Below are 24,233 nucleotides of genomic sequence, written 5' to 3' on the forward strand. Positions count from 1 at the left end.
GTGGACCTCACTTAAAATGACAATATAAGCAGGGTTTCTCTTGCCATCTAAATTAATGCTTTTCACTAAAATGTAATTATTCTTGAAACTAGAAAAGCAAGAGAATATGATCACCCCGTAGACTTTGGCAACAGTTCCCACTTGGGTGGCACAATTTTTGGCTACGATGTTGATATTTGATTTCGTTTAGCTTCTGAAACCCATCTATACCAAAGTAAGATGACTCTTTCCAGGAATATATTTAATACTTCCAACAAAGAGAAAGACTCTTTGCAGTATATTCTGATTTAACGAAGAAAGAACGGGAAGGGAGGGAAGGTGGAAGAAAGGAAAGAAGGGAAGGACAGAGGGGGAGGAGGAGGAAAGGAAAGAAAGATAAGGAAGGAAAAGTAGGCAAGTAGAAGCTGTCTACACTCAAATACAGAAGTGTTCTTCAAGTTGTCTTAATAGATAGGAGATCCAAAACTCAAGTAATGTAGCTTTAACATAAATTGCTGTTAAGGATTTTATGGCCATTTCTCTCTCAATACTCATGTATAGACTTATAAATAGTAATATACAATTCAGATTCCTCCCTTTTCTATCTTCTACACACCTCCTTTCTTTGGCACCCTAGACCAAACAAACTTAGACTTTAAAATGGAAGACTATGGTATATCCTTTCTAAATGTTCTGTAATTATTAACAGGATTTTCTATTCTTTCTCATTAGATTACCTTTAAAAATTCCTACATTACTAATCAAGCATATTTTACAAAATACCACTGAGTATTGTGCATCCAAAATTCTGAGGATCTAATATAAATTTTAGATCTAACAATTTTGTTTCCACTCACAATATCTCTATAATTTACTGAGTTTCCATAGAGTTTAGATCTGATATGAGGCATTTTACTATGTTAACTTATTAAGCCTCACCATATCCTTTGAACTGGATATCACAATTCTCATTTCTGAGGTGAAACTCCTTAAGCTCAGAGAGGTAGCATCACTTATTTAAAGCCACGCAGCAAAGAAAGAACACAGGTCATGCCTGTTAGATTTCAAAATCACACCATCTTAGCTCTCTCTGTACCAGTAACCTGCAGTTATATTCCTCCAATTGAAGATAATAATACAACATAAAACGGTAGCTCTTTTTATTATTATCTTGCCAGGAATTTAAAAAATGAATAAGATAGAATCTGAAACTGGAAGACAATCTCACCGCTTTTTGGAAAGATTGGTTTCCAAAATGTGATTAAATAGTTTACTTGAGAACATGCACATGTGGAAAAACTCTTCTATCTGTTAATATTTTGCTGTTCAAAATAAATTACTCCGAAACCCATTAATAGGGTAAGTGAGGTGATCATCACCCTGAATCACATTTTTTATTTCTGTTCTTTCCATGGCAATTGTAAAATCCACAGGCTTAGCAATGGGCAGGGGGAAAAAAAAAGAATGTTCTCTGCAGCTGCAGCTGACTTTCTGGCAGACTCGAAAGCAACTGTGTTGGCAGCTAAGCCAGGCATCTGGGGCTGTCGGTGAATTAGTCTGAGGACTGACCTTCTAGAACGCCTATAAACACTATGCATTAGCTTTGCTCCATAATGAGGGGAATTTAACTCTTTGTATGATTATGATCAAGGTTATTATGAAATCCACTCTAAATTAATCAATAAAACCTTTACTGAATGACATACTTACAAAGGAAATTTGGCTTTCTTAACACAAATTCTATTTAATAAAAGTGAAATTTTGGATTAGTTACATGTGCAAACTGGTTTCATGAGGATCCATCTCATGAAGTCCTTCAGTTCTCTTACTTTATCTTGAAGACAGCACACTTTCAGTTACTCCAAGAAAGATGGAAAAATTAATCTATCATTTTAGACATCAAAAATAGCATTTCACCACGTTTAATTTTATAGCCTAGGAGTCCCGCCTGGAAATTATTTCTTAATAAAAATCTAAAGGACTCTTAGAGTAGTTGAAGAACATCTTTTTTTTGAGACTCTATGAATATTAAAAAAAAGTTTATAATACTTAGTGTAAAATCATCTTCATTTATTGAAGTTTATTCCTGGAATCATCTATTTCTCTCCCCCTTAGGGCTGACAGTTTTAAATAATTTAAGATTTTTCTTAGAAGAAGTGTTTTACAAAATTGAGTATTTCTTCAAAGATACCTCATCTACTTACTCAATAACTCTAGTTATTCTCTATTTATAGGGAATAGTGTGAAAAGTCAGAAATGCAATAAAGTATGTACACAGGCACACACATTTTTTAAACAAATGGAATCATGTAACAATAAGATTTATTCATTTATATACTTAGATATCAGTAAGTATGCCAATATATAAATATACACATTAATAAATACACACATATATTTTTCCCCCATTTTACAAGCAGCAAACACATATATTTTTAAAGCACATGAAAGAATTGTACATCAGTAGAATTTTACAAACACCGCTAGTGATAAATTTCATCATTATGTAACACTTTTGTCAGATTAAAACTTTTTCATCTAATGACAAACACATAATCATATTCTAACCTTTGCAAAGCATATCCATTTATTTAATTTTAGCTGCTGAATTGGAGTCAGTCTTCAAGTTGAAAAGGGACCTTGGAGATGATCCAAGCCTAACACCCTCTGAGTAACTGACCTCTAGAGAGATGAGCTGTTTCCCCGGGTGATGGGGGGAGCCAATGGCACAGCCGCAATCAGAACTTTAATTCTTGATGCCCTATCTTTTGTACTTTCCATTTACACAATGCTTCCTCTGAAATAAGATTTAAATAGGGTTGAAATGAGATCATGTTTAAATCTAAAGTGCCACAGAACTGATTTTTAAACTTACATCCAATTTTGCTAAAACATATTTCTTATGTAAAATTTCCCCTATGGCCTATTATGATGTTTGGTTTTATTGTTTTCGTATAATTCAGTTATAATCCCATGACTTTAAATTTCTGATAAAAAAGAACACACACGCTGAACTCGTAGCAATGTTAAGCAATAAAACGGGAAATACATTTAGACTCAGAAAAGTCTTCTTATGGCATTTCAGCTAGCAAATTCCTCTGCTCTATTTTCCCTTTTATTGTTTTAAATGAACACTGGTATTGTGCTTTAAGTCTTATGCCATAAACACATAAACACAATTACAAATGTTTTTCAAGTAACAAATGATATATTATCAAATATGGAAAATGATGTGTCTGAGAATGGACTTTACTTAATCATTACTAACATTAAGTAGGTCCATTTTAAATACACGTGTTAATTTGGTTTCTGTTCACTGTAGGAAGCTGCTCAAAATGTAAAGAATATTACTTTAAAAATAACACAAGATAATTATATTTATTCACGCAATAAAAACTTATTGAACAACAGTGTGCCAGAAAATATTCTAGAAGTGGAAGATTAAAACGGTAAACTATAACTCTGCATTCACAGAGCTTATCAACTAGTAGGGAAAAGACAGAAAATACACACACGTTAACAAGAAAGCAATACATAATTCCTGATAATGACACAAATATTTTAAATAATGTCAAGGAAGTACTTTAGATTATTAGCACATTTATATTAATTTCTTAATGTTTAGATGAGCAAATACACCTTTATCATGTCTAAAAATTTGCCATGAATCTCTAATTTACTCTGTGTATTTTGTATGTTTATGTGAAAGGAGAAGACAAATTTTTTGCAAATGCCTTTATTCTCCTTCAAAAGTCTTTATTTTTAAACTTTTGCATAAGGAATATGGCTCCCCCAGAATGTCGGGTTTTCCCCAAATTTAAAGATCTTAGTTTAAAGCAAGCAATGTTCCCTTTGAAACACCTGCTGATTGACACCTTAGGAATTAAATGTAGACACTGATTTGTAAGTGTTGTTTTCTGTTGATGTCAATATTGCATGAAAACAAGTCAACGATGAAACCATTGCTCTCTGTTTTTAAGAACTATTCTGTTGTGGTATTTTTCCAGTTTTATATCTGATCATATGTAGCCAATAATAAAATACTTTTGAAAATCTGACAATTTGTAAACTGCAAAGCTATAATAAGAGGAGTATCCGAGATTCACCTACAAAATAAAAGCATATCCTAATTATTGCATCCCATCACCTCCACTCATATTAGTGCCAACATAGAAAGACTAAAGTATTAATTTTAAGAAAAAAATATATCTTTTCACAAAGTCAACTAGAAAGTTCCCAGTTAAAGTTGTATGTGAGAGTATGCTAAGTTTGTGGTAAGATAGTTTCCCCAAAGGTTATCGTTTTATTTTTGGTCATATGTGGTTATCATTTAGACCTACCTCTTAATTGTGTTAGGCTTCTTCATTATCAGTGCTCTTCCAAGAAATCAGGTGCTGGACATGCTGCACCAAATATCATCCTAAGTTCTTAACTAGTTATATGCAAATCTCTTTCACCATGTGCAATTATGTCAGTACCCACTGGGTCCATCAGACCTTGATTTGCTGATATCAGCTATAAATCTGTATCAATTCTTCATTGGAGATTCTGATTTCTTTCAGTATAATAAAGAAATATATACTTAAAGGCACTAAAGATCTATATCCACCATTTTTATTATCCTATTGCTTTTATTCTCTTGACCAGCATAGTCTCTTTTCTGGCATTTTCACCTATTCTGCTGTCTGACTCTGATTTCAAAAGAAATCCAGAAATCCCTTACTTACTGTTGTCTTTGTTCATGGTGAATTTGTTGTTATTTAGTCTATCTTTTACAGTAAAAAACACCTTTAGATCTGTGAGATATAAATCTTTGATGATTGATAAAATGTAGCAAGATGAAAAAAGTCTTCTACAGAAGTTTCCAAGGGTGTATTTGAAAAGATAAGATGATATGCCAGAGTAATCTCTTTGCAGCCATTGCTTACTAATAGTCAGTGGCTATGTTACATTGCCTAGGATTAATTTTCATCAAAGATAATTATTAAGAAAGCCTCTTCTTATCTGGATAAAGGTTCTCAAAGAAATAATGACCAAAGGATATTATAAAAATGTATAGAGCATTTCGGTATGAGCTCTAGAGCCTCAATCCAAGGAGAAAAATACTGGAAGAGATGTGTTTAGTGTCTAACTTTAATTCTAAGACAAGTAATCATCAGATTATCACCAAATATAAGTGATTTTATTGTATTTCTGATAATAAAATAACCAATAGATTTCTATATTTCTATATTTTTGAAGGAAATCTACTTTTGAATTATATTGGCTTATGATGGATTTTTCACTAAATACTATGCTTTATTTAATTTATTTAAAGTATGGTATATTTGAAAAATAAGTATTGGTCCAATAGTCTTATTTAACTTTCTATAATATAAATATAGTATCAAATATATTAAATTTAAATATTTTCTTGTTGGTATCTCTACCAAAATGTCAACTTTCAAAAAATGAATCAAACATGGAATGGTTTCTGAACATGCAGATACAACAAATTTACAAATACCTTTCATAATTTCTTTATCTAGTTCACACTTGATTCCCATAACATAGTAACTGAAAGCTAGAAAGTATTATAATACAAATAATTACTCCCCAAGACATACTTTTTTATATAATCTTAAATATTTTATCTATTTACCATTAGGTTTCTTCACATTTTAAGGTTATGGTGGTATAAAATGGGAATTACCCAATTCTTCTTAGGAAAACTTTCATTCAATAGAAAATGAAGACATCCTTGTGAATAAACAATCCCAGTTCTTTTAAGCAGATCCCCCATTCTAAACACTTATAATACTTTTGTCTTTCATTTTGTTTGGGGAGGCCAGACAAGAGCACAGAGGTCCAGCAGTGCATTCACTTATGCTTATTAGTTTAGAAGATGTTCATCTCAGAGATTATCTCTCTATGTTGTAAGATGACATCCTGTGGAACCATTTTGAAATTCTGTATTGATTCTGTCTTCCACAGATAAAAGACTTGCAAAATAACAGAAAACACAAAGAGTTTCCTCTATAATGTTGAGTTTTCTATTAAAGTTTTTATGATCTAAGTAGCAGCAAGGGGGATTTATGATGTGAGAAATAAAGGATATAAATTACCTTTCCCCACTCAAAATGATAGCTATGCAAAATTACAATTCTACAAGGAGGTATTTGGTTAAAACTCTTAGAGTAACTTCATTACTTTATATCCGGGTTTTCATTATAAAATATATAATATATGCTTCAGAAATGGCATTACAAAATCATTAAGAAACATAACTTACAATTGCTTATACAGAACACAGGATGATTTTGGATGAAAAAAATGCAATCCCTTATAAGTTTTCTCTTATTTGCCTTTCCAAAATGTAATGGTATCTGAAAGAAGCTATAATTATTACCAATAAAATATACCCCAGAGATACCAGTGTACTAAATATAGATGGAGAGTGAAATAACTTTGTTTGTTGTTTACTTACTTTGTTTTAAATAACTGTTTTATTTTCGACTATCAAGTAGCACCAAGATTATGGGAAAGCACAGTTATCTTAGTAACATCCTGAAACTTGAAAAGATTAACAGACAGCCTAATTGAGGTCACTTTTCTTGAAAGGGAGGTAAATTAGGCAAACAAAATTTCCTTTCAAGAGAAAGCTTTCTCTTTTCTTTTGTTTAAAGACTTAACGCAATTAGTAATATTTCAAATAATGGTAACAAATAAATGCTTTTTCTTGAGATTACATATTTGCAGCATTTTACACTAAATCAACCCAAACTGTACAAAAATGTTACCATTTTAACTTCTGACTCTAATAATAATCAAAGATTTGGTAAATAAAAAGCCAACTATGAGGTTTTACAAAACATAATAAAAAATCTGAAGATATCAGAATGTAATATATTATCTTAAATGTTACAGAAATGAGGTAAGTAATAAAGTGTGATATATCTTGCTGCTTAGGAAAGTTTTTATCTACTGTACAAAAATACTGCTGAAAACAATGATACAAAATCAACATAAACTTAGTTGGTTAGTAAAAAATAATACACTAGGAAAGCAAAGCTGTGCCTTACTTAATGCACTTCTTGTATGAGAGTATTTAATGAACAGAACAGGACGAAAGAAGTCACTAAGACACAAAGATGACAGAACAGCACCACCTAGTTCCCTTTATAAAAGTTTCCAAACATGTATGCATCTCTGACTTTGGAAAACTGAATATATTTCAAAATAAATCATTTAACATAAAACTCTACTCTAGCCATTTATCACCTGCATGACAGCATTTACTTGATTTAAAGTTTCTTTTAAAACCGAAAGAAAGTAAAATTAAAGTTAATGGGTAAGCACAGGTTCTTCTAACTGTGGATTGTATTACTGTGTATAATCCAAATAAGTAAGTCTCTAAACTGAACTATTATAAATGCTAGACCACCATCATTATGATTTCCAAAGTGTATATATATAATTACACAGAGTTCACTTACCTATTTCAACATGTATATCATCCATTCCAGAGATATCACTAGCCAATAAATGGTAATATTCAAAAATATCATACAATCTGTTAGAAATGTGGTATCATTCCCACCTTGGGATCATCAAAGTTAAATATTAAAGGAAGTAAAATATGATGCCAAGAATATTTGTAGCCTGTTCATATGATGTGTGTTTCTCTCCAATGTTTTAAATAATTGTATAAACATTCATTTTATTTTTAAACTTCTTAAATGGTATCCCCATGTATTCTTCAGCTTTGTTGACCAGGTGGTTAATGTTTCAAACATATTGAAGAAAAGTTTAAGGAACAACATTTAATTGACACTTTCAAAAAGCCAAATTATGTTAGTACAGGTTTTAACCAAGCATGATGTATTGTAATATAAGCAAGGGCGGGAGTTTTAATATATATGACACAGTGTAAGGAGCATTGTTTCTAGATAGGACACTTTAAAAATGTTTTCCCCGAGGCATCAGCAGCTCTTTAAATGAATGTTGCTGGTAACATCAGAATTGCTCAAGCAGAACCCTAGCTCTAAAAAAACTAAATATTGTTGCTTGTTACATAGATCCTTCTCACAGACCTCTTCTCCCCTACATTCCCTCTGCTGACCTGGTCATCCACTGTTCTGGCCCACTGAGCCTTTATGAAATTAAATGAATCATCCTCTCGAACAAATCAGTTAGAATAGAGCATTCTTGAATATTTCTTGTTCACTTGTCAGGTTCTTTCAAGTTGTATTAATAGTAATAAAAATAAAGAAACTGGCATCATACTGAGAACGTTTTCAGGATAAACGACTGGAGGAAATGAGAGCTCTTTAACCTTAAATTTTAAAAAAATCTTAAAAGCCCAGTGAGGTTTACAGCATTGTTATAAACCAGTGATTTCACCTCCTCATTGATATATCCACATTCTGTTGCTGTTGAAAGATATTACTATAAAAATAAAATTTCTAATTTTAATTCAGAAAGGCATTACAGGCTGGGCACAGTGGCTCATGCCTGTAATCCCAGCACTTTGGGAGGCCGAGGTTGGTGGATCACCTGAGGCCAGGAGTTCGAGACCAGCATCACCAACATGAAGAAATGCTGGCTCTACTAAAAATAGAAAATTTAGCCAGCGTGGTGGCACGTGCCTGTAGTCTCAGCTACATGGGAGGCTGAGGCATGGAATTCCTTGAACCTGGGAGGCGGAAGTTGCAGTGAGCCAGGATCATGCCACTGCACTCTAGCCTGGGCGACAGAGCAAGACTCCGATTCAAAAAATAATAATAATAATAAGAGAAAGAAAGAAAGATAGAAACTAAGAAAGGAATTACATATTTTGATTTGTTTATTATGTGGCCACCAATAGACCGTAAATTCCATAAGGGCAGAGACTCTTTCCATCTTGTTCATTTATACATACAGCATTTTACAACACTGCCTTCAAATAGGTATTTGTTGATAAATGAATCAACGAATGAATAAGTTATGCTTAAGAAAACCAAAGGCTATGAAGAACAAAATGACCATAGAAAATTTTTAATGTACATAGAATGCACAGAAATATGAAATCAAATTCAAAATTGAAAAACCTAACCCAGTCCACTTCCTAATAATAAAAATGACGAAGGAAACAATTTCCTAATTTGTAGAATTGATCTACAGATGTGATTTTGTGAGAAAAGTATGTATGGCTCAAACTCAAGCCAATGGCTACAAAATTAATTTATAAACTTCATTGACAGAGAAAGAAAAGCTCTGAAATTTACAGAGGCACATATATCACAATAAAAAATCTGTTTACATATGTAAAATCCTTAAGCACTAAACAATGCATAGATGGATATAAAAAGTTAAATTTTAGGAAATGCTATTTGAAGAGCATGCAGTTAATGTTATAATATGTTATAAAACATCTTTAGGTGGAAAGGAAAAAAGAAAAATACCATCTCTACAGTTTGCAATCATCCATAAGTTCCTTCTACAATACATCACCAAAGAATGAATGTGGTTCCAACCACTCAGTCTACAGCTGAAAAAACTAAGCTACAAGAGAAGTAACTTGCTCAAGGCCAGTGAGACAGTGACACGGCTTGCCTGAGAACTTAGGGCTCTTGCTTTCCACCATCATGTCTTACTGCTGCAAGGCACTTCCAAAATCAACGTTTTAATTAGTCCACTGATAGCTCCTCCCTTTACAGAATAAAGAACCCTCACTGCAAAATAAAAGACCTGCACCAGGCCAATCTCACTACCACTTCCACACGAACCACAATTTGACCATGTCTGCTGCTTGTGTTCCACCCCATTCCTCTATTACCAATCCACCTCTATACTCCATCATGGTATGGCTAGGTGATGAGAATTTCCTGGGAGAAAATACCCCTAATGCCTGATGAAATTTACTTTTACCTTAGAGTTAGTCCATCATTAAATGATAAAAAATATTAATCTCCCCAGTCTGTGCATACCCATCATGCATATTTGTTTTATTAAAACATGTACTCTTATGCTGTCGTATCCTTCAGGGATAATATGTTCTACTTTGTTGATAGTCTACACTTGCACAGTCAATAAAATTGGGTAAAGCAAGACAAAGTTTAAAATAAATCCGACTTTAGTGACTTCCACCAGACCTCTATAATATTATGCACTTCTTATCTCTCTAGAATACTTTTATTATAGCATTGTAAATTTCATGGAAATGAAATGACATGGAGAAATGAAGTTAGTTACTAAATGGTAACACCATTAGTTTTACCTCATCCATAGCATTTCTATGTTGATAACAAAGCAAGCCAATGAACACAAAACTATCCTGTATAAATTTTACTTGATTTTTAAAAATATGTTTGTAAATGTTATTGAACATACAACTTCTTTTTCATGTTACTTATCATGAAATCTTTCCATAAAATCAATACTTTTTGTACAATAGTCTTTCTATAAAATCAGTACTCTTATTGTAATATTTGTTTGCCAAATATTATGGATATTGTTTTTAATTTGGTGCCTCTGGACAAGAATGTTGGTCTGAAATGCTTTAGCATGTAAAGTAACAGGTAAAGGTGTTTCTTTCTTATAACAAACTGAAATTCAATTTTAAGTGAATCATTATGACTAAATGTCTTGAAAATAGGAAGGTATAGCTTTTCCTCACAGTTCCAGTTTCAGATATTATGTGGCTACACACAAAAAATTAAAATATGTCATATTTAACCATAGGTTATAGGAATATTCTCAGTATAATGAATAAATTCAGTAACATATTAAAATAATGTTTCATTGAAACAGTGAAATAGTCAACAAAAATTGCCTCCAACAAAAATTGCAACAAAAACTACCTTCCCTTTAATTCACTAGTCTCTGGAAAGTTGATGAGCAGGGGCGAAACAGAAGCCATGTTAGAGAAGAAGGTTTATTCTGCAACTGTAGCATCATACAGACATGTTTTAACATAAAGCAAGACTAGGTGCTAATAGAAGCTATGAGAGAATATAATTCTTAATACCAACTGTATAAAGTGGCGAGAACCCTTAATAAATTTAGCTAGTTTATCTTCATTTGACATTTATTTACAGAATATATATTTCTCTATGAGGATGGTAGAGTGATTTCAGCACGTGGCATTCAGGTAAATCTTAAGCTAGTCTAGTTAATAACATCTTTTCAAATGCTAAGAGTCATGAAACAGTCAAAAATCCAAAAGACATCAGGGAAATTGATTTTCAAAATGTGAAGAAAAACTATATGACTTTTAAGAAAAGTCGCATTTCACTGGAACTTTTTAGAAAAAGTATTCTTAAAACGCTTTATGTGAAAATATAGTCACTACGAATTGTAGAGTCTTTTCTCCTTTGGTTTCGGGTTTCCAGTAACTGTATTTATATTTTCTTTAAAAAGCAGATAATACTTCCATCCGACCTCTCTATCTTTCAAATGCAAAAAAAAAAAATCAAATTCAATCACAGCATATATGTGTCATCAATTGCATAAGTATAAATAACTAAGCATTAAAAACACAAAGAGACTAACATTTAGAATTTTAAAGGGCCTTTTAAATAATACTGACAGAATCTCTTCCAGTTAACTGAGAAGAATGCACCCTGAATCTTTACTCCAGGGACTAATCAGAGAACCTCTACTCTCTAGCTTGGCAGTAAAAAAAAAAAAGCAGGTCAGTCCACACATAATCTGGTGGATCAAGGTCAGCTTGTAATTCCTCTTTGTTTATACATTTATCCGGAAATGCCAGCTACTCAAAGTAGAACAACAAGATAATGTGGCTTCACGTTTAACCAAAGTCATCATCAGGAATATTTTTGAAGCTAGAGATAAAATCTTTAGAAAGTAGATTAAAGATAAGGGGTTAAATACCCAAAAATATCAGGAAGAGTCATATAAATGTTTACAGTGCAAATTTGAATTGACTGCCCTGACTGAAAGCAATTAATTCATATTTTTGTTAAGTACACCATTATTTAGTATTACTTTTGTTTCTTGGGGTGCATTTCTGTCTTCTTCCTGTATATTACATATAAACGAAAAGTCACTGCAAATATTTATTCTATCTGGAGTACTGTATTGGCATTTTGGCAGTTATAATGTAAATACTTAAATATTATCTAGATCCAATTAAAGAGTTGTGTCAAGATTATATCTATTAGAAGAAAACTAATCAATCATTGGAATGAAAACATTAAAAAAAAAAAAAGACCAGACATTCGATTAGGCACTTGAAATATAATGAGGGCTAAGACTTCAGCCCTGTACACTAGGGGCTTATCATCCACTAGAGGAGACAGGCAGATAAACACATAACCTTCAAAATACTATCATAATAATATACAAAGTTTGATGTAGATCACAGAATAGACTAAATCAAATGCTCAATTCTCTCATGAACTAAGAACACATATATGCTTAAAATAATCGAGGGCAGATGGCATTCTTTTGTCTACTAAAACTAAAACTATAGCTTCAAAAATTATGCTATTGTGAAAATAATCAAACAAAAATTGTCAAAACATATTTATTATATCAGCTTATAAAACGCTTTTTCTTGCCATAAGCATAAATAAAAGAATAAAAGACAAAAGTTGCAGTTACAAATTAAACCACCATTTTCTTATGACATAAGACACAGAGGAAGACATGTAAGCCAAAGGGTACAATTAAGACAAATGCACTCTCATACTCATGTAATATAGGAAAGTATCCCCCTTACAAGTGATAACACATACAAAACAAGCCAATTCTTACAGCAATCTCTCCACAACTGAAGTCTCTTTAAGAAAAAGATGTCTGTCTCTCTCTCTCGAGTTCAGCGTCTCTCTATACTTTCACCAGTATTCAAATTGCATCCGAATTAAAACCCGAAAATAAAATGTCTCAAATTTGGCAATGCACTGGTATTTGGCAGTCCATAAAGATTGCAGGCAATCAATACTGCTTAAATATCTACAGCCTCACATAAAAACGAGCAAAACTTCAAGATCCCACCATAGCAAAATGTGTTAATGGGCTAGTTAAGGAATACAGTATTGACTTAGGAACAATTTCTGATTCTTCTTTTTGTTTGGGAAAGTGAAAGGAACAATCCCTATTCAGGGTAGGGGATACACATTTTCACTCATTATTTTATTTCAATCCTAGAGCAGTATCTGTTATTTCTAAATAACAGATACTGTATTATGTATCACAATGGTGAATTTAATTCTGCCTTGGCAGGGTAACTAGTAAGTGCAGAATGTGAGTAACTGCTTGCTATATTGGAGTCATAGATATATAATTGCCTTCAGAAACATCCTTCTCTGAATACCACCTACACATTAATACATGACAGTGAACTTACAGCCAGACCCCTGTTCTATCCCACATGATCCCTGAAAAGGCTTTGAAATGAGGACACGTGCATAATTAAGGCACACTGAATATCACAGTACATGTAACAAACTAGAGTATTATGAATCCTTAGGGGAACCTCATAGAACTAATACATTTTCTAAAGAAAGCTGCACATGAGTAAAGGGAGACTAAAATGCTAATTAGATCCTCTCAGTGGAAGCTATAGAAAAGTTGATTCTTGAATCCTGAAGTTGGACATAGAATGGAACATTTGTATACAGAAGGGCTGGAGAGGGAAAAAAAGAACTTGACATAAAAGCCCTTGAATAGATGATTTACACAATTCATGAGAAAATAAATGAAGCAAAATAAAAATATAACAGTGGGAAAATTCCAAACCTCCTGAAAGGGTTAAGTATGAGAACTGATTTCGTATTAGAAAGGGATTATGTAACAACAGAGGGAAATACTCAGCCTAGCATATGCTAATTTAGGCAGCTTTGCCAGGCGTTTCTCTGTGTGTTTGGCTGGCTGACTCACATTCCTTTCCCCTTTTTTGCCATTTTTATTAAGAGACTACAGAATGGAGCTTTCAAAAAAATGCAATAATAACAATAACAAAAACAACTCAATACACATTGTACATGTTTTATCCTTCCTGAAACGCTGGGGTGTGCTCCTTGGAGGTTGAAAGGAAAAACACCCAATCTGTACATATTCTGTACATATCCTTTAGCAAAACTCCACTGCTTTATTCTTCATTCCCCATTAATTCATTTCAATTCGGTAGCATGGGCAGGGAATGGGAGGGATATTATATTCCTGGAGAGTATAAAGGAAGCCGAGTCACTATTCAGACTTCAGCACATAAAATAGAGAGCAGTAAAGAAATGGCAATTAAATAAAAAGCTTACTGTATATTTTTCTTTGCTTTTACATATAAATATTCTAATTCGTAATACATTATTTCTCATTTAAACTTAAGCCTACAACTCCAGATTGAAAAACAGAGATGTAAAAGGTATGAGAATGAACGGAAGTTATGAATGTCATGGATATTTTCCCCCATGGGGGATATAGAACAAGCTAATATAAAATATGAATTTATTAAGAAAATTAGGACTTTTTTTACACACTATAAATTTTAGGCCTTGGTGTTTAAATAAGCATTATGGAAGGCATCTGCATTTTAAAATACAAACAATTTTAGCCTAAAAGCTAAAAATATTTCTTTACAAGAATAAATTAACTGGCTTTATAAATTACAGCAGATCAATATAACAGCTATACACTTAGCAGTCGGCAGCATATCTTTGTCAGGAAAGGTACTTTCTCACTCTGTTCTCAAGGACAACTTTAGATAAGCAATGTATCCTTACTGTAAATTAACCATCATAAAATATATAAAATTTTTAGAAACTCAATTTGACTTTTTAAAGGACTTTGTTTTCTTATAATGTGAAATTATTTGCACTATTTGATCACATTTAGCTTTGAGATTTTTTTTTCTGAAAGCAAAAGTATGCTTATTTTTATTTTCTAAGCAATGCCTAATGACGTCAGTATTTAACCCCCGGAATAACTCCTTAACTATGGCTAGACAGGGACTTCCTCTTCAACAATGAAATGGCTGAAAGATAATTTAAATATTCAAGTGAAAATGATTTGCTGACTCAGAAAGAGTTGTTTCCAAAGTTGAACAATGACTGTGTTAATATTTACTTCAAAGACCTCTAAAATATAATGTGAACAGTTAATGGCCCCCTCTCTCTATGGCAGATCTTACTAACTTAGCTCTGTATCTATTCAAGTAGTAATAAGTTCTTATCACTCAGTTTCATAAGCACAAAAATAGATCCAGAATACTGAACCCTATTGTTATTTCATAAATTGTAAGACGTGTGTGTGTGTTTTAGGTGGAAGTCTTGTTAATCATTGTTGCAGCCCGAGAAAATTTATTTTAAAAAAATATAAAATTCTTAACCTTAATTGAAAGAGTAAAAGAACACAATGAGTAAAAACAAAACAAACTCTTAACTTTTCCTTCATTCTATTATACATCCCTGAAAGCCCTAAACTCTAATAACAAAATTAATAAAGATGTTCTTCAGTCTTAAAAATAATGACACACTTAAATGTGTATATATGTGCACATATATAAATGGCAGTGGAATATTTCCTTTCTCAATAACTACATCTCTGATTTTGACATTAATATTTAACTGATCCCTACTTAAGCAGAATATTTACTTCACTAATTTTTAAATAGGCTACATGCTTCTAAGATTAAAACAATTTCGTATATGCTTAAGGAAATCCACTGAACACATTAACAGGACCAACTGGGCTCACTACTTAATAAAAATCAGTATGTATAACATGTTCAGTTTTTTTGTTCTGTGGCAAATGGAATCAAAATATACAAAGCTACGTTAGTTCCTTTTATCTGATAGGGTTTAATGGTATAATAATGGGTTTACAACTCTTACATTTTTAGAGAACATGTCAGATGAGTTTGCCTATGTGATAAATAATATTATTCAGATAGGAAACATTCTCTACTGATGTGACATAATACAAATTATACTTAACAACACTAAATAAACTGAAGATACACTGAACAGTTAACTCTTATTTTGTAAAGAAACTGCTATATTCTCATAGTACAGGAAATGCTCTAATAAGAATGAGATTAAGGGACTACCTCCTTACTCACTGAAGGAAGAACTGGATAACAGAATGTTTCCCAGCCCAACAGTTATTAAGTCCAACACATGTAAAAAATAGCATAGAAATCCTATTTTAATTTTGCTATTCATCTTCATTAAACTGACCTATGTTCCTGATAGTTTGGAAGAAAATTAAATGTTCACCATTCATTGGATGAAAATGTTGATAGTTTTAGTAGGATTTATTTATTCATCTCTAAACAAAATACATGTTCTATCGTTTGCTTTGTCATAACCTCATGTGATTACAAGTACTCTGGATCATTTCCGGTTATAAAAAGCTAAAGGATGTTTTATGTCCACTACAAGCTATGAAAAAGACTTCCCATTTCACTCTCATGCCACATGACTGCTTTCCTGTGAGTTTGCGGCCTCTGCAGAGCACATTAGGCCCGAGATGCCATTTGCATCATCACACAGCAGGGGGCTTCAGCTGCCACAGCTTTAGGTTAATCCTCACCCACCTCTTTACACAAGGAATTTGCAGAAGATGCCTTTCTTGATACTACAGAATTGCACTCCAAAAATGCTTGACATTTTCAAATAAAATGTTGGCAATGAACATGTCCTTTTAAATATTTTAGGTTAAATCAGTAAATTTAAATTATGTCCTTCATTTTTTATGAAATTAGTTTATGATCTAATCTAATGTAAAGTATCTGGGGTTTTTAATCAAGCAAAAGAAAAAAATGGTAGGAAAAATGTTAAAAATGACTGATCAGATTGAATTCACTTAAAGATGTATCTTAAGAACTATTTATGTGATACTTTAATATAGGATAACTTTCATAAACCAATATAGCTTACAAAATGTCAAAATTAACTCCTATGTGACTTGACAAAGTATGAGTGCTTCCATATTATGAAAAGAAGAGATCATTTAATCCCAACACAAGTAATTAGGACATACCTATTATTCAATCCAACATGACTGTTTATGCATCTACTAAAATGAAGATAAGAAAATTGCATAGCTATGTAAGGCTCAGAGCTTGCCCTCAGGAAGCTTAAGTGTAATAATTGTTGGGCACTAGAACTGTTTTAAGAGAGTAAATCAGACCAATATCTGCCAATTCAACAAAGGGCTTTTGACTTCAGTTTTGAGTCGGCTTCCTTGGTTTGTGATTTTCCTTCTCTCTACTTCCTCAATCTATTCAGTTAGCGGCTACAGAATAGGTGACTTGGCCAATGGGTTTAATACAGTCTAATAAAATGAGGACTATTTCTCAATAAGTATCATAGAGCACTTGTCAGCAAGATCAAATAAAACATCCATATGACATTAGGTCTATATTTGATTATTAATGCACCCCCAAATCCTTCATAGTAGATAAGGCTTACTTGTCTCAATCATTGATAGACCACAGACTACTTAAAGAGAAAATTTATGTCATTTGGTGTTGATTCCAGGCCACTTTCAAATGCATGCTTAGGATGCCTTCCAACATTTTTGCACTTCCATTTTGCTCTTTAAGTGATTTAAGTATTTTTTTAAAGAAAAATGACATTCTACCATTATTTAATTGTGTGACAAATAGTTTTCAAATGTCTTACCTTCTAATGAAGGACACAAGAACAGATCATCTCAATTGATACTTAGCTTTGTCATATTATGTTCCCAGAGTTCTAATAGTTATAGAAATGGGAAAAAGACAATGAAGTAAACTTCTACATCTTGATATAAAACTAGTCTAGAAATGCCTCATATTTGCAAAGATGTTCTTAATTACCAATTGTCTGATGTTTGACTATTGAAGCCACAGTTATTGCATTTAAGTATATAGGCTCCACTTTCCAAAGTTTATGTTAATCAAAAAAGGGAGTGAGTAAACTGCATTTCAAGAACCGCATTTGGCATAAGAAATGAGCTTGACAAGACTAAAGTTAATACATGTAAAGGTAAAATAGTTGGAAAGATATGCTTTTAGGAAGCATAAGTATTTCCTTAAGTGTATATAAGATGTATTATAATGTGCTTTCTAAAAAATGTAAGGTGAGGTTCATGACACATACTGAGGCAAGTATTATGTACATCCAATGAGATTGAATTTGAATATATATTCAAATTAAATTGTTTGTCTTATATTTTTACTAAATATAACAATTTACCAGAATATACCACAGCAAAAAAAAAAAAAAAAAAAAAAAAAAAAAAAAAAAAAAAAAAAAAAAACCTAAAGCCCCAGTATCTGTCTTGGAGGTGTTTTTGTATACGACTAATTCCAAAAAGTAAACACAGTTCTCAACAAAATGAGGTCTTGTATGCATGTATGCATGACTATTTCTTGTTATATTTTGCCCTTGTTTCTTTTTTGCCCTTTCCAAAATTGTTTCCTGTGCTGCCCAGGGCACTCTCTCCATCTTTGCAGTGCCCCCTCAGGCATGGAAAGGGATAAGGTTTCAGCAAGGGTTAGCAATTGAACTGGATCTACTCTATAGCCAAGAGAGGACTTAGTTACAGGTGGCAAGCTTTTGAAATCCTTGCAAAGAAATTCATTTCTGTAATGTGTCCCTTGCGCTTACTCCAGATTTTCCTCTTTCTATGATGAGGGAAAATAAGAAAAGACGCATTGTAACTGAACACTAAATCAAATTTTGCTATTTAAGTAGCCTACCTTCCAAGTCATACTTTGGCCAAACAAATGTTTAGCCAAAAGCATATGTTTATTCTCTATCTATTATTCATTTCCTAAAGACACAATGAGAATGAGGGCAAACTGGCAGATGTTATAGAATTAAGTAAGCCTTTTTAAAAAAAACTCATTTTATCATTGACTAGATTCTCACCACTGGCTTATCGCTCCACATATTAACAAGCCAGAAAATTGATTTTGCTTCCCAGAAAAAAAGGTAAAAAATATAGGTGATAATATAAAATACAGTCAGTTAAAACACAGAAACATGGAGAAGATATGTTCAAATGAGACTTCTTGTATTTAATAATGATACTGCAAGAAAGGGAATAGTAATACATGGGATAAATAAACTGATTAGTATTACTTAAGTGCATATCACTATAGTGCTGATAAAGCTAAAAAAAGAAGCTATTGACTGACTATAGTATTTGCCTAGTCATAACTACTAGCAGGCAAGGCAGACTCCCTCTAGCCAAAATCAGTCGCTCACTAGTTCCCCTGTCACCCTTTTCTCCCTGCACATAGAAAGACCCGCTAAGTATTTAATCTATGTCCAGGAAATAAAGCCTTCATTTTACAACCTAACCAAGTCCTAATAAAACAGTAGGGTAGGGGGAAAAACATAAATCTGAACCCCGAAGCAATGTTTTCAGACAAGCCTAAGACAAGGAAGGCATGAGCAATTTGTTTGAGCAAAAACTGACAATATCAACAAAGTATGATGTGTCTGTGGAGCAGTGTTTGATGAATAAATGTGAGGCAGCCATAAACATGAGAAGACAATCCAATGGTGCTTTGTGCCCCCTCCTCTTTCTTTCCTTTCTTTTTTTTAAATTCTCCTATCTCTTTTAGTGTATTCACATGGCCTGATCTAAGATGCTCCCAAGTCCACAGACATGGATGGACTTGTGCTCTTTCCCTGGTTGCTGTATAGGACCTTTATTTATTTATTTATTGGACCTAATGCTGGTGTTGCTGCTGGTTGCAGTGGTGCATTTTCTCGGCTATACTCACACCCCTTCCCCGCACCCGCCCCCCAATCCCAGTCTGCTGTGAAAAGCAGCACTGTCTTAATCATTGGTTTACATACTCAATAAAAGAGACTCATGCCTGCATGCTGCTGATGGAATCTCTCCGGGTAGAGAAAGAGTAAATCCTCCTCCAGGCTGAGAGAGAGGCATCAGCAAACAGTTATTTCGCACTGCACTGAATAGACAATTCACAGGGAAATGTTGAAGGAAGAGAGGAGGCGACCCCAAGTGCAGTCCATGGCCCACACGCTCTATAATAAATAATTTCGCAGCAGCCCAGCAGTGTGTGCATTGACCGGCCGGGGCCAGCACACAGAGATTGGCAGGAAAATACATCTAGCGGTGTCGAATTTTCATTGCAATCACCAAATTAACTGATTCTCCCACATCACACTCCCCCAACACGGCACACGCCGGCGCGCGCGCGCGCGCGCACACACACACACACACACACACACACAGCAGAGCTGAGAAATGCAAGTTACTGAGAGGTGAAGTAGGGTCTCTGGAAGATTGTCTCAGCGCGGATTAAAAACCTAAGTAACGTGTCAGACACCCGGGTTACTTGTGTGAGGATGGGGGTGTGAAGGGTGAGAAATGGGACTCGGCGGCGTACGCAGGGAGAATGTGCTGTCTGCCTTCACGGAGATTCTGGCACACATGACACATCTGAAATTTACACCCAACGTAAAATACACAGAAGTACCACCAAAATATTCTACACAAGATCTCTACAAGGTCAGTTAGTTAATTCGGGAAAATTCTGCCCACCGCCTCTTCTTTCACATTCATAAATATGCATAAATAAAATTGGGTCCCTAGTCTATATCCCGGAGGAGGGCAGGAGAGAGGATGCATTCCAAGAACTTGCTGAAAGATGGTTCATTGACCTCATTTAAATCCTCCAAAGACCGACTGGGTTTTGCACGCCAGTGAGTCTACGTGTGTCTTACTTTCAGATCCCTTTTACCCAGAGAAAAATTAATTTGATCAACTTATCTTTCCTGCAAATACCCAAATAATGACAGAAGGGTTAGAGACAGGCAAAGAAAAAAAATCTAGTCACCTAGCTTAAAAATATTCTATCAATCATCATTTCACACCCATCCTCGCTATATCTCACACTCAAGCCACATCCCTATACTATTCTCTTCAAAGCAACGATCTTCCGCCTTACAGCCCCTGCCCACCCAGCCCTAGCACGCCGCCCCTGCCTCCTCCACCACCCAAAGTGTCCTCATGCACTCCTGTACTATGTATTGCCATTTATTTCATAATCAGCATCGTCCTCCCATTCCACACAGCCCCCTCACTCCCTCCTCCAAAAAAGAGGGTCTGGAGAAAAGTAAACCCAGATTCCCTAGCCATCCGGCATCCAAACCCAGTGATTTGCATAATAACAGCGTTTTGTGCGGTTTCCCTCCACTGCTGCGGTCGCAGGGGTTCTTACATTTCACGTGAAAGGATAATATTAATTACGGAAAGAAGCGGCAGAGAGAGGATGGAGAGGTAGGAAATCTAAGTGAAAATATCTTAGCAGTAAAGTAACTGCTAGGGAGCATATATTTCTTTGGTTAAAAAAAAAAAAAAAGAAACGACACAGACTGAATAATAAAAAGTCAATGTGTTGATAAAGTGGGTTTGGGTCTTTTAATTTTTTTGCCTTTTCTCCCCTTTCTTAAATTCTTGGTTTATTTATTCATTCATTCATTTTTTTTCTTTTTTCTTATTCTTTTTCCTTTCCTTTTTTTTTCTTTCTTTTCTTTTTTTAAAATCCCAGACAGAGTCCCCTCTCTCTTCCTAGGTGAATGACACGTCTCACAACACATTTTCCCCCCGGGGATGTTATTGCAATGCACAGGGTGCTGCCGCTGCTGCTGTTCTCGCCGTCTTGGTAGCTCGCTCCCAGGCTCTCACACACTTTTTAAAGACACACGGATATGATGATGGTGGGAAGAGGGGGAAAAGAAAAGGCGACCTGAAAACGGGGAGGTTAAAGAGATGACAAGAGATGGAGAGGGTCGCTCAAGAGCGTGATGTGGGAGGTGGCGGGGGGGGGTTGTCGGGGGGGTGGAATGTTCAGACCGGCACAAGTTGCCAGCCAAAAGGCGTGGGAGGGGGATGCTGGCGGGGATGGAGTGAGATGAAGGAAGCTCAGGTGAATGAGAAGGCAAAAGGTGCCGCGTAAGGGACTGACTGCTGGGAAGGCAGGGCTGAGCCAGCGTTAGAAATTCGAGGGGCTGGTGCAAACTGCCACTGCCCCCTGCCGCACCAGAGAGCAGGGGGAGGGGATGGAAATCGCTGGGGACAGGGGGACTGGGAGGGGAGAGTGGAAACATGGGGTGGAATGGGGAAGATGGGGAATAGGCGAGAAGTTGATGGTCCCCGCGGCGGGGCGGGGATTACCTTGTAGCAGGAGCCCGCAGACACTGTAGAAGCGGAGAACGGCGCTGCGTTTCCAAATCATGGTCCCTTCTCTAAAGGGCTGGGGAAGGAACGAGGGCGCAAGTAGATGCTGGTGAGCGGGGCACGAGAGTGCAGGGCTCCGCTGGTGTCCTCCTCCCGGCGCCCGCCGGACCCACCGTCCCCACCGCTGCGGTGTTCGAACCCGCGGACTCGGATCGGCGGCAGCAGAAGCGGCAGCGGCAAAGCACCTGCAGAATGGGGTATCGGTGGGCGAAATAGTTTCTTCTCCTCCTCCTCCTGCCGGTGGTGCAGCCGCGACAGCCCGTCTGCTAGGCAGGGGTTTGGAGCTTGCCTCCCTCTCGGCGCGCACAGCAAGTCCCAGAGCCCGCCGGGGCTGCCCGAGCAGGTGGTGCAGGGATGCCGGGTGTCGGAGAAGGTGCGGGCGAGGGCTGCAAGGAGTGGGTAGGTCACGGAGGGGAAGGGCTGGGGGAGAGGGGGAGCAAGCAAGCAGCACTGCCGCTCGCGCCCGGGGTGTCTCGGGGTCCTGGGAGGGGAGGTAGAAGCAGTGGAAGCAGCGCTAGTGGCGGTAGCAGCGGCAGCGGCGGCGGCAGTGGCGGCTCCCGGATGCTCCGGCTGCAGCTGCGGCTGTGGCGGCAGCGGCAGCGGCGACGGCGGCAGCGGCGGCGGCAGCTCTACGAAGCACCAGACACAAGGGCAAGCTCAGAGCGGCGGAGGCCCCGCCCCCACCCTGGCCAGGGACAGACACCGCCCCCCGGCCAATGGAAACACACCCGCCCGCCAGGCCTGGCCAATGAGAGAAGGGGATGGGTGGAGACAAGCGCCGGGAAAAACAAACAGGCTTCTCAAGGACCCTTCGGGCAGGAAGAACTGAAGCCCCCATTCAGCACCCCCGGCGGATCTTACCTCTTTAGAGATGTCTCGCCCAAACTTGCAGGCGAGACAACTGCCTTCATTAATCAGCGCTTCGCACTCAGGAAGGGTTCAGCCAATCGCCACCGCGAGGGGGCGGGGTTAGCCGTGTCCCCAGCATGTTCTGGAATTCGTGGTGCCTGGGCCAGGTCCTGGGTGCGAGGTTCTTCTGCGCATTTGGACTCTAGAGCAGATGGTGGCTGCACCTGCCCACTCACCAGCTGCAGTAGCAATCTCTGACGATTCCAGCAGCAAAAGGGAAAGATTGCAGAGGGCGTGGGAGAGGCTAAGTATAGGGAGTGGAACACCTACCTGCCTACAAGAACTTGTGGTGCAAAAAAGGAAAAACAAGTGGAGGAAATAATTTTGTTGTTGTTGTTCAGAGATTTTACTTAGTCTAGGTATAAATCTCAGTAGAGCTTGGTGAGTAGCAGTGCTGGCACTGGCATCAGGCAGCCTTTGGTTCAAATAGCATAGCTGTCGCTTCTTGTTTTATAATATTTGATGATTTACTTGAACGTTTGAGTCTAAAGCCTCCTCAACTGCAAAACCGGGATAATAGTACTTAAGTTTAAGAGTTGTAAGGATTAAGTGAGAAAGCAATCATGTTAGCGTAAGTCCATGCAATGCGTACGTACTTTATAAATGGTGACTTTAGCTGTTTAGTGGGATTTTTCTAATTCTGGATAGCAGGAAATCTTAGGCAAGCCTCTTTAAAATGTTTTAACAATAGCCTTACGAGGGGAGAGAGGCAGAAGTGCACTTTGTTAATGGACCTAACCAGAAGGAGTCACAGAAACTCGGGAAGCTGGAAAGAACCACCTCTATAAATCAACATCCTGAAAAGTGTCCTTTAGAAGAGGAGACATAAATGAGCAAGACATAAATGAATCAGAAGTTGTGTTTCTAAATGAGTTTAATGCCCAGGTTTTCCCTATGACCAGTTTTTAATTGGACCAAATTAGCAGATGATGGACTGGTTCAGTAGTGTTAAATCAGTCACACCATAAATAAAGTCGGCTTTGTTTGAGAGACTACACAATAGAAACCTGCAAGCAAGAAGACAGAGGGAAAGATGAGAGGCAAGATCAATATTGATGCCCTTCACTCTTTCCCATTTGTTGCTTACTTTGCCACAACCTTTTGCAAATTCAACCCTTGCCTTTTAACTAATGACCCATTCATTTCTCTGCCCACCT

General features: G+C 36.1%; 1 protein-coding gene across 3 annotated transcripts in view; it reads right to left on the reverse strand.

The window, feature by feature from the left end:
- The window catches only part of CADM2 (cell adhesion molecule 2), a 1,106,513-nt gene extending 1,083,711 nt beyond the window's left edge, over window positions 1-22,802 (reverse strand). Inside the window, exon 1 of one of the 3 annotated variants that reach the window (XM_003255142.3) lies at window positions 22,105-22,802. In XM_003255142.3, the coding sequence (XP_003255190.1) occupies window positions 22,105-22,165 (61 nt within the window). In that variant the 5' untranslated portion in view covers window positions 22,166-22,802. The remainder of the gene's footprint in view (window positions 1-22,104) is intronic. The other 2 variants (XM_030801642.1, XM_030801643.1) reach the window with 2 other exon arrangements.
- Between the last annotated feature and the right edge of the window lie 1,431 nt (window positions 22,803-24,233).

The sequence above is a fragment of the Nomascus leucogenys genome, chromosome 21 (assembly GCF_006542625.1).
Source record: "Nomascus leucogenys isolate Asia chromosome 21, Asia_NLE_v1, whole genome shotgun sequence".
In the NCBI taxonomy this organism is placed as follows: Eukaryota; Metazoa; Chordata; class Mammalia; order Primates; family Hylobatidae; genus Nomascus; species Nomascus leucogenys.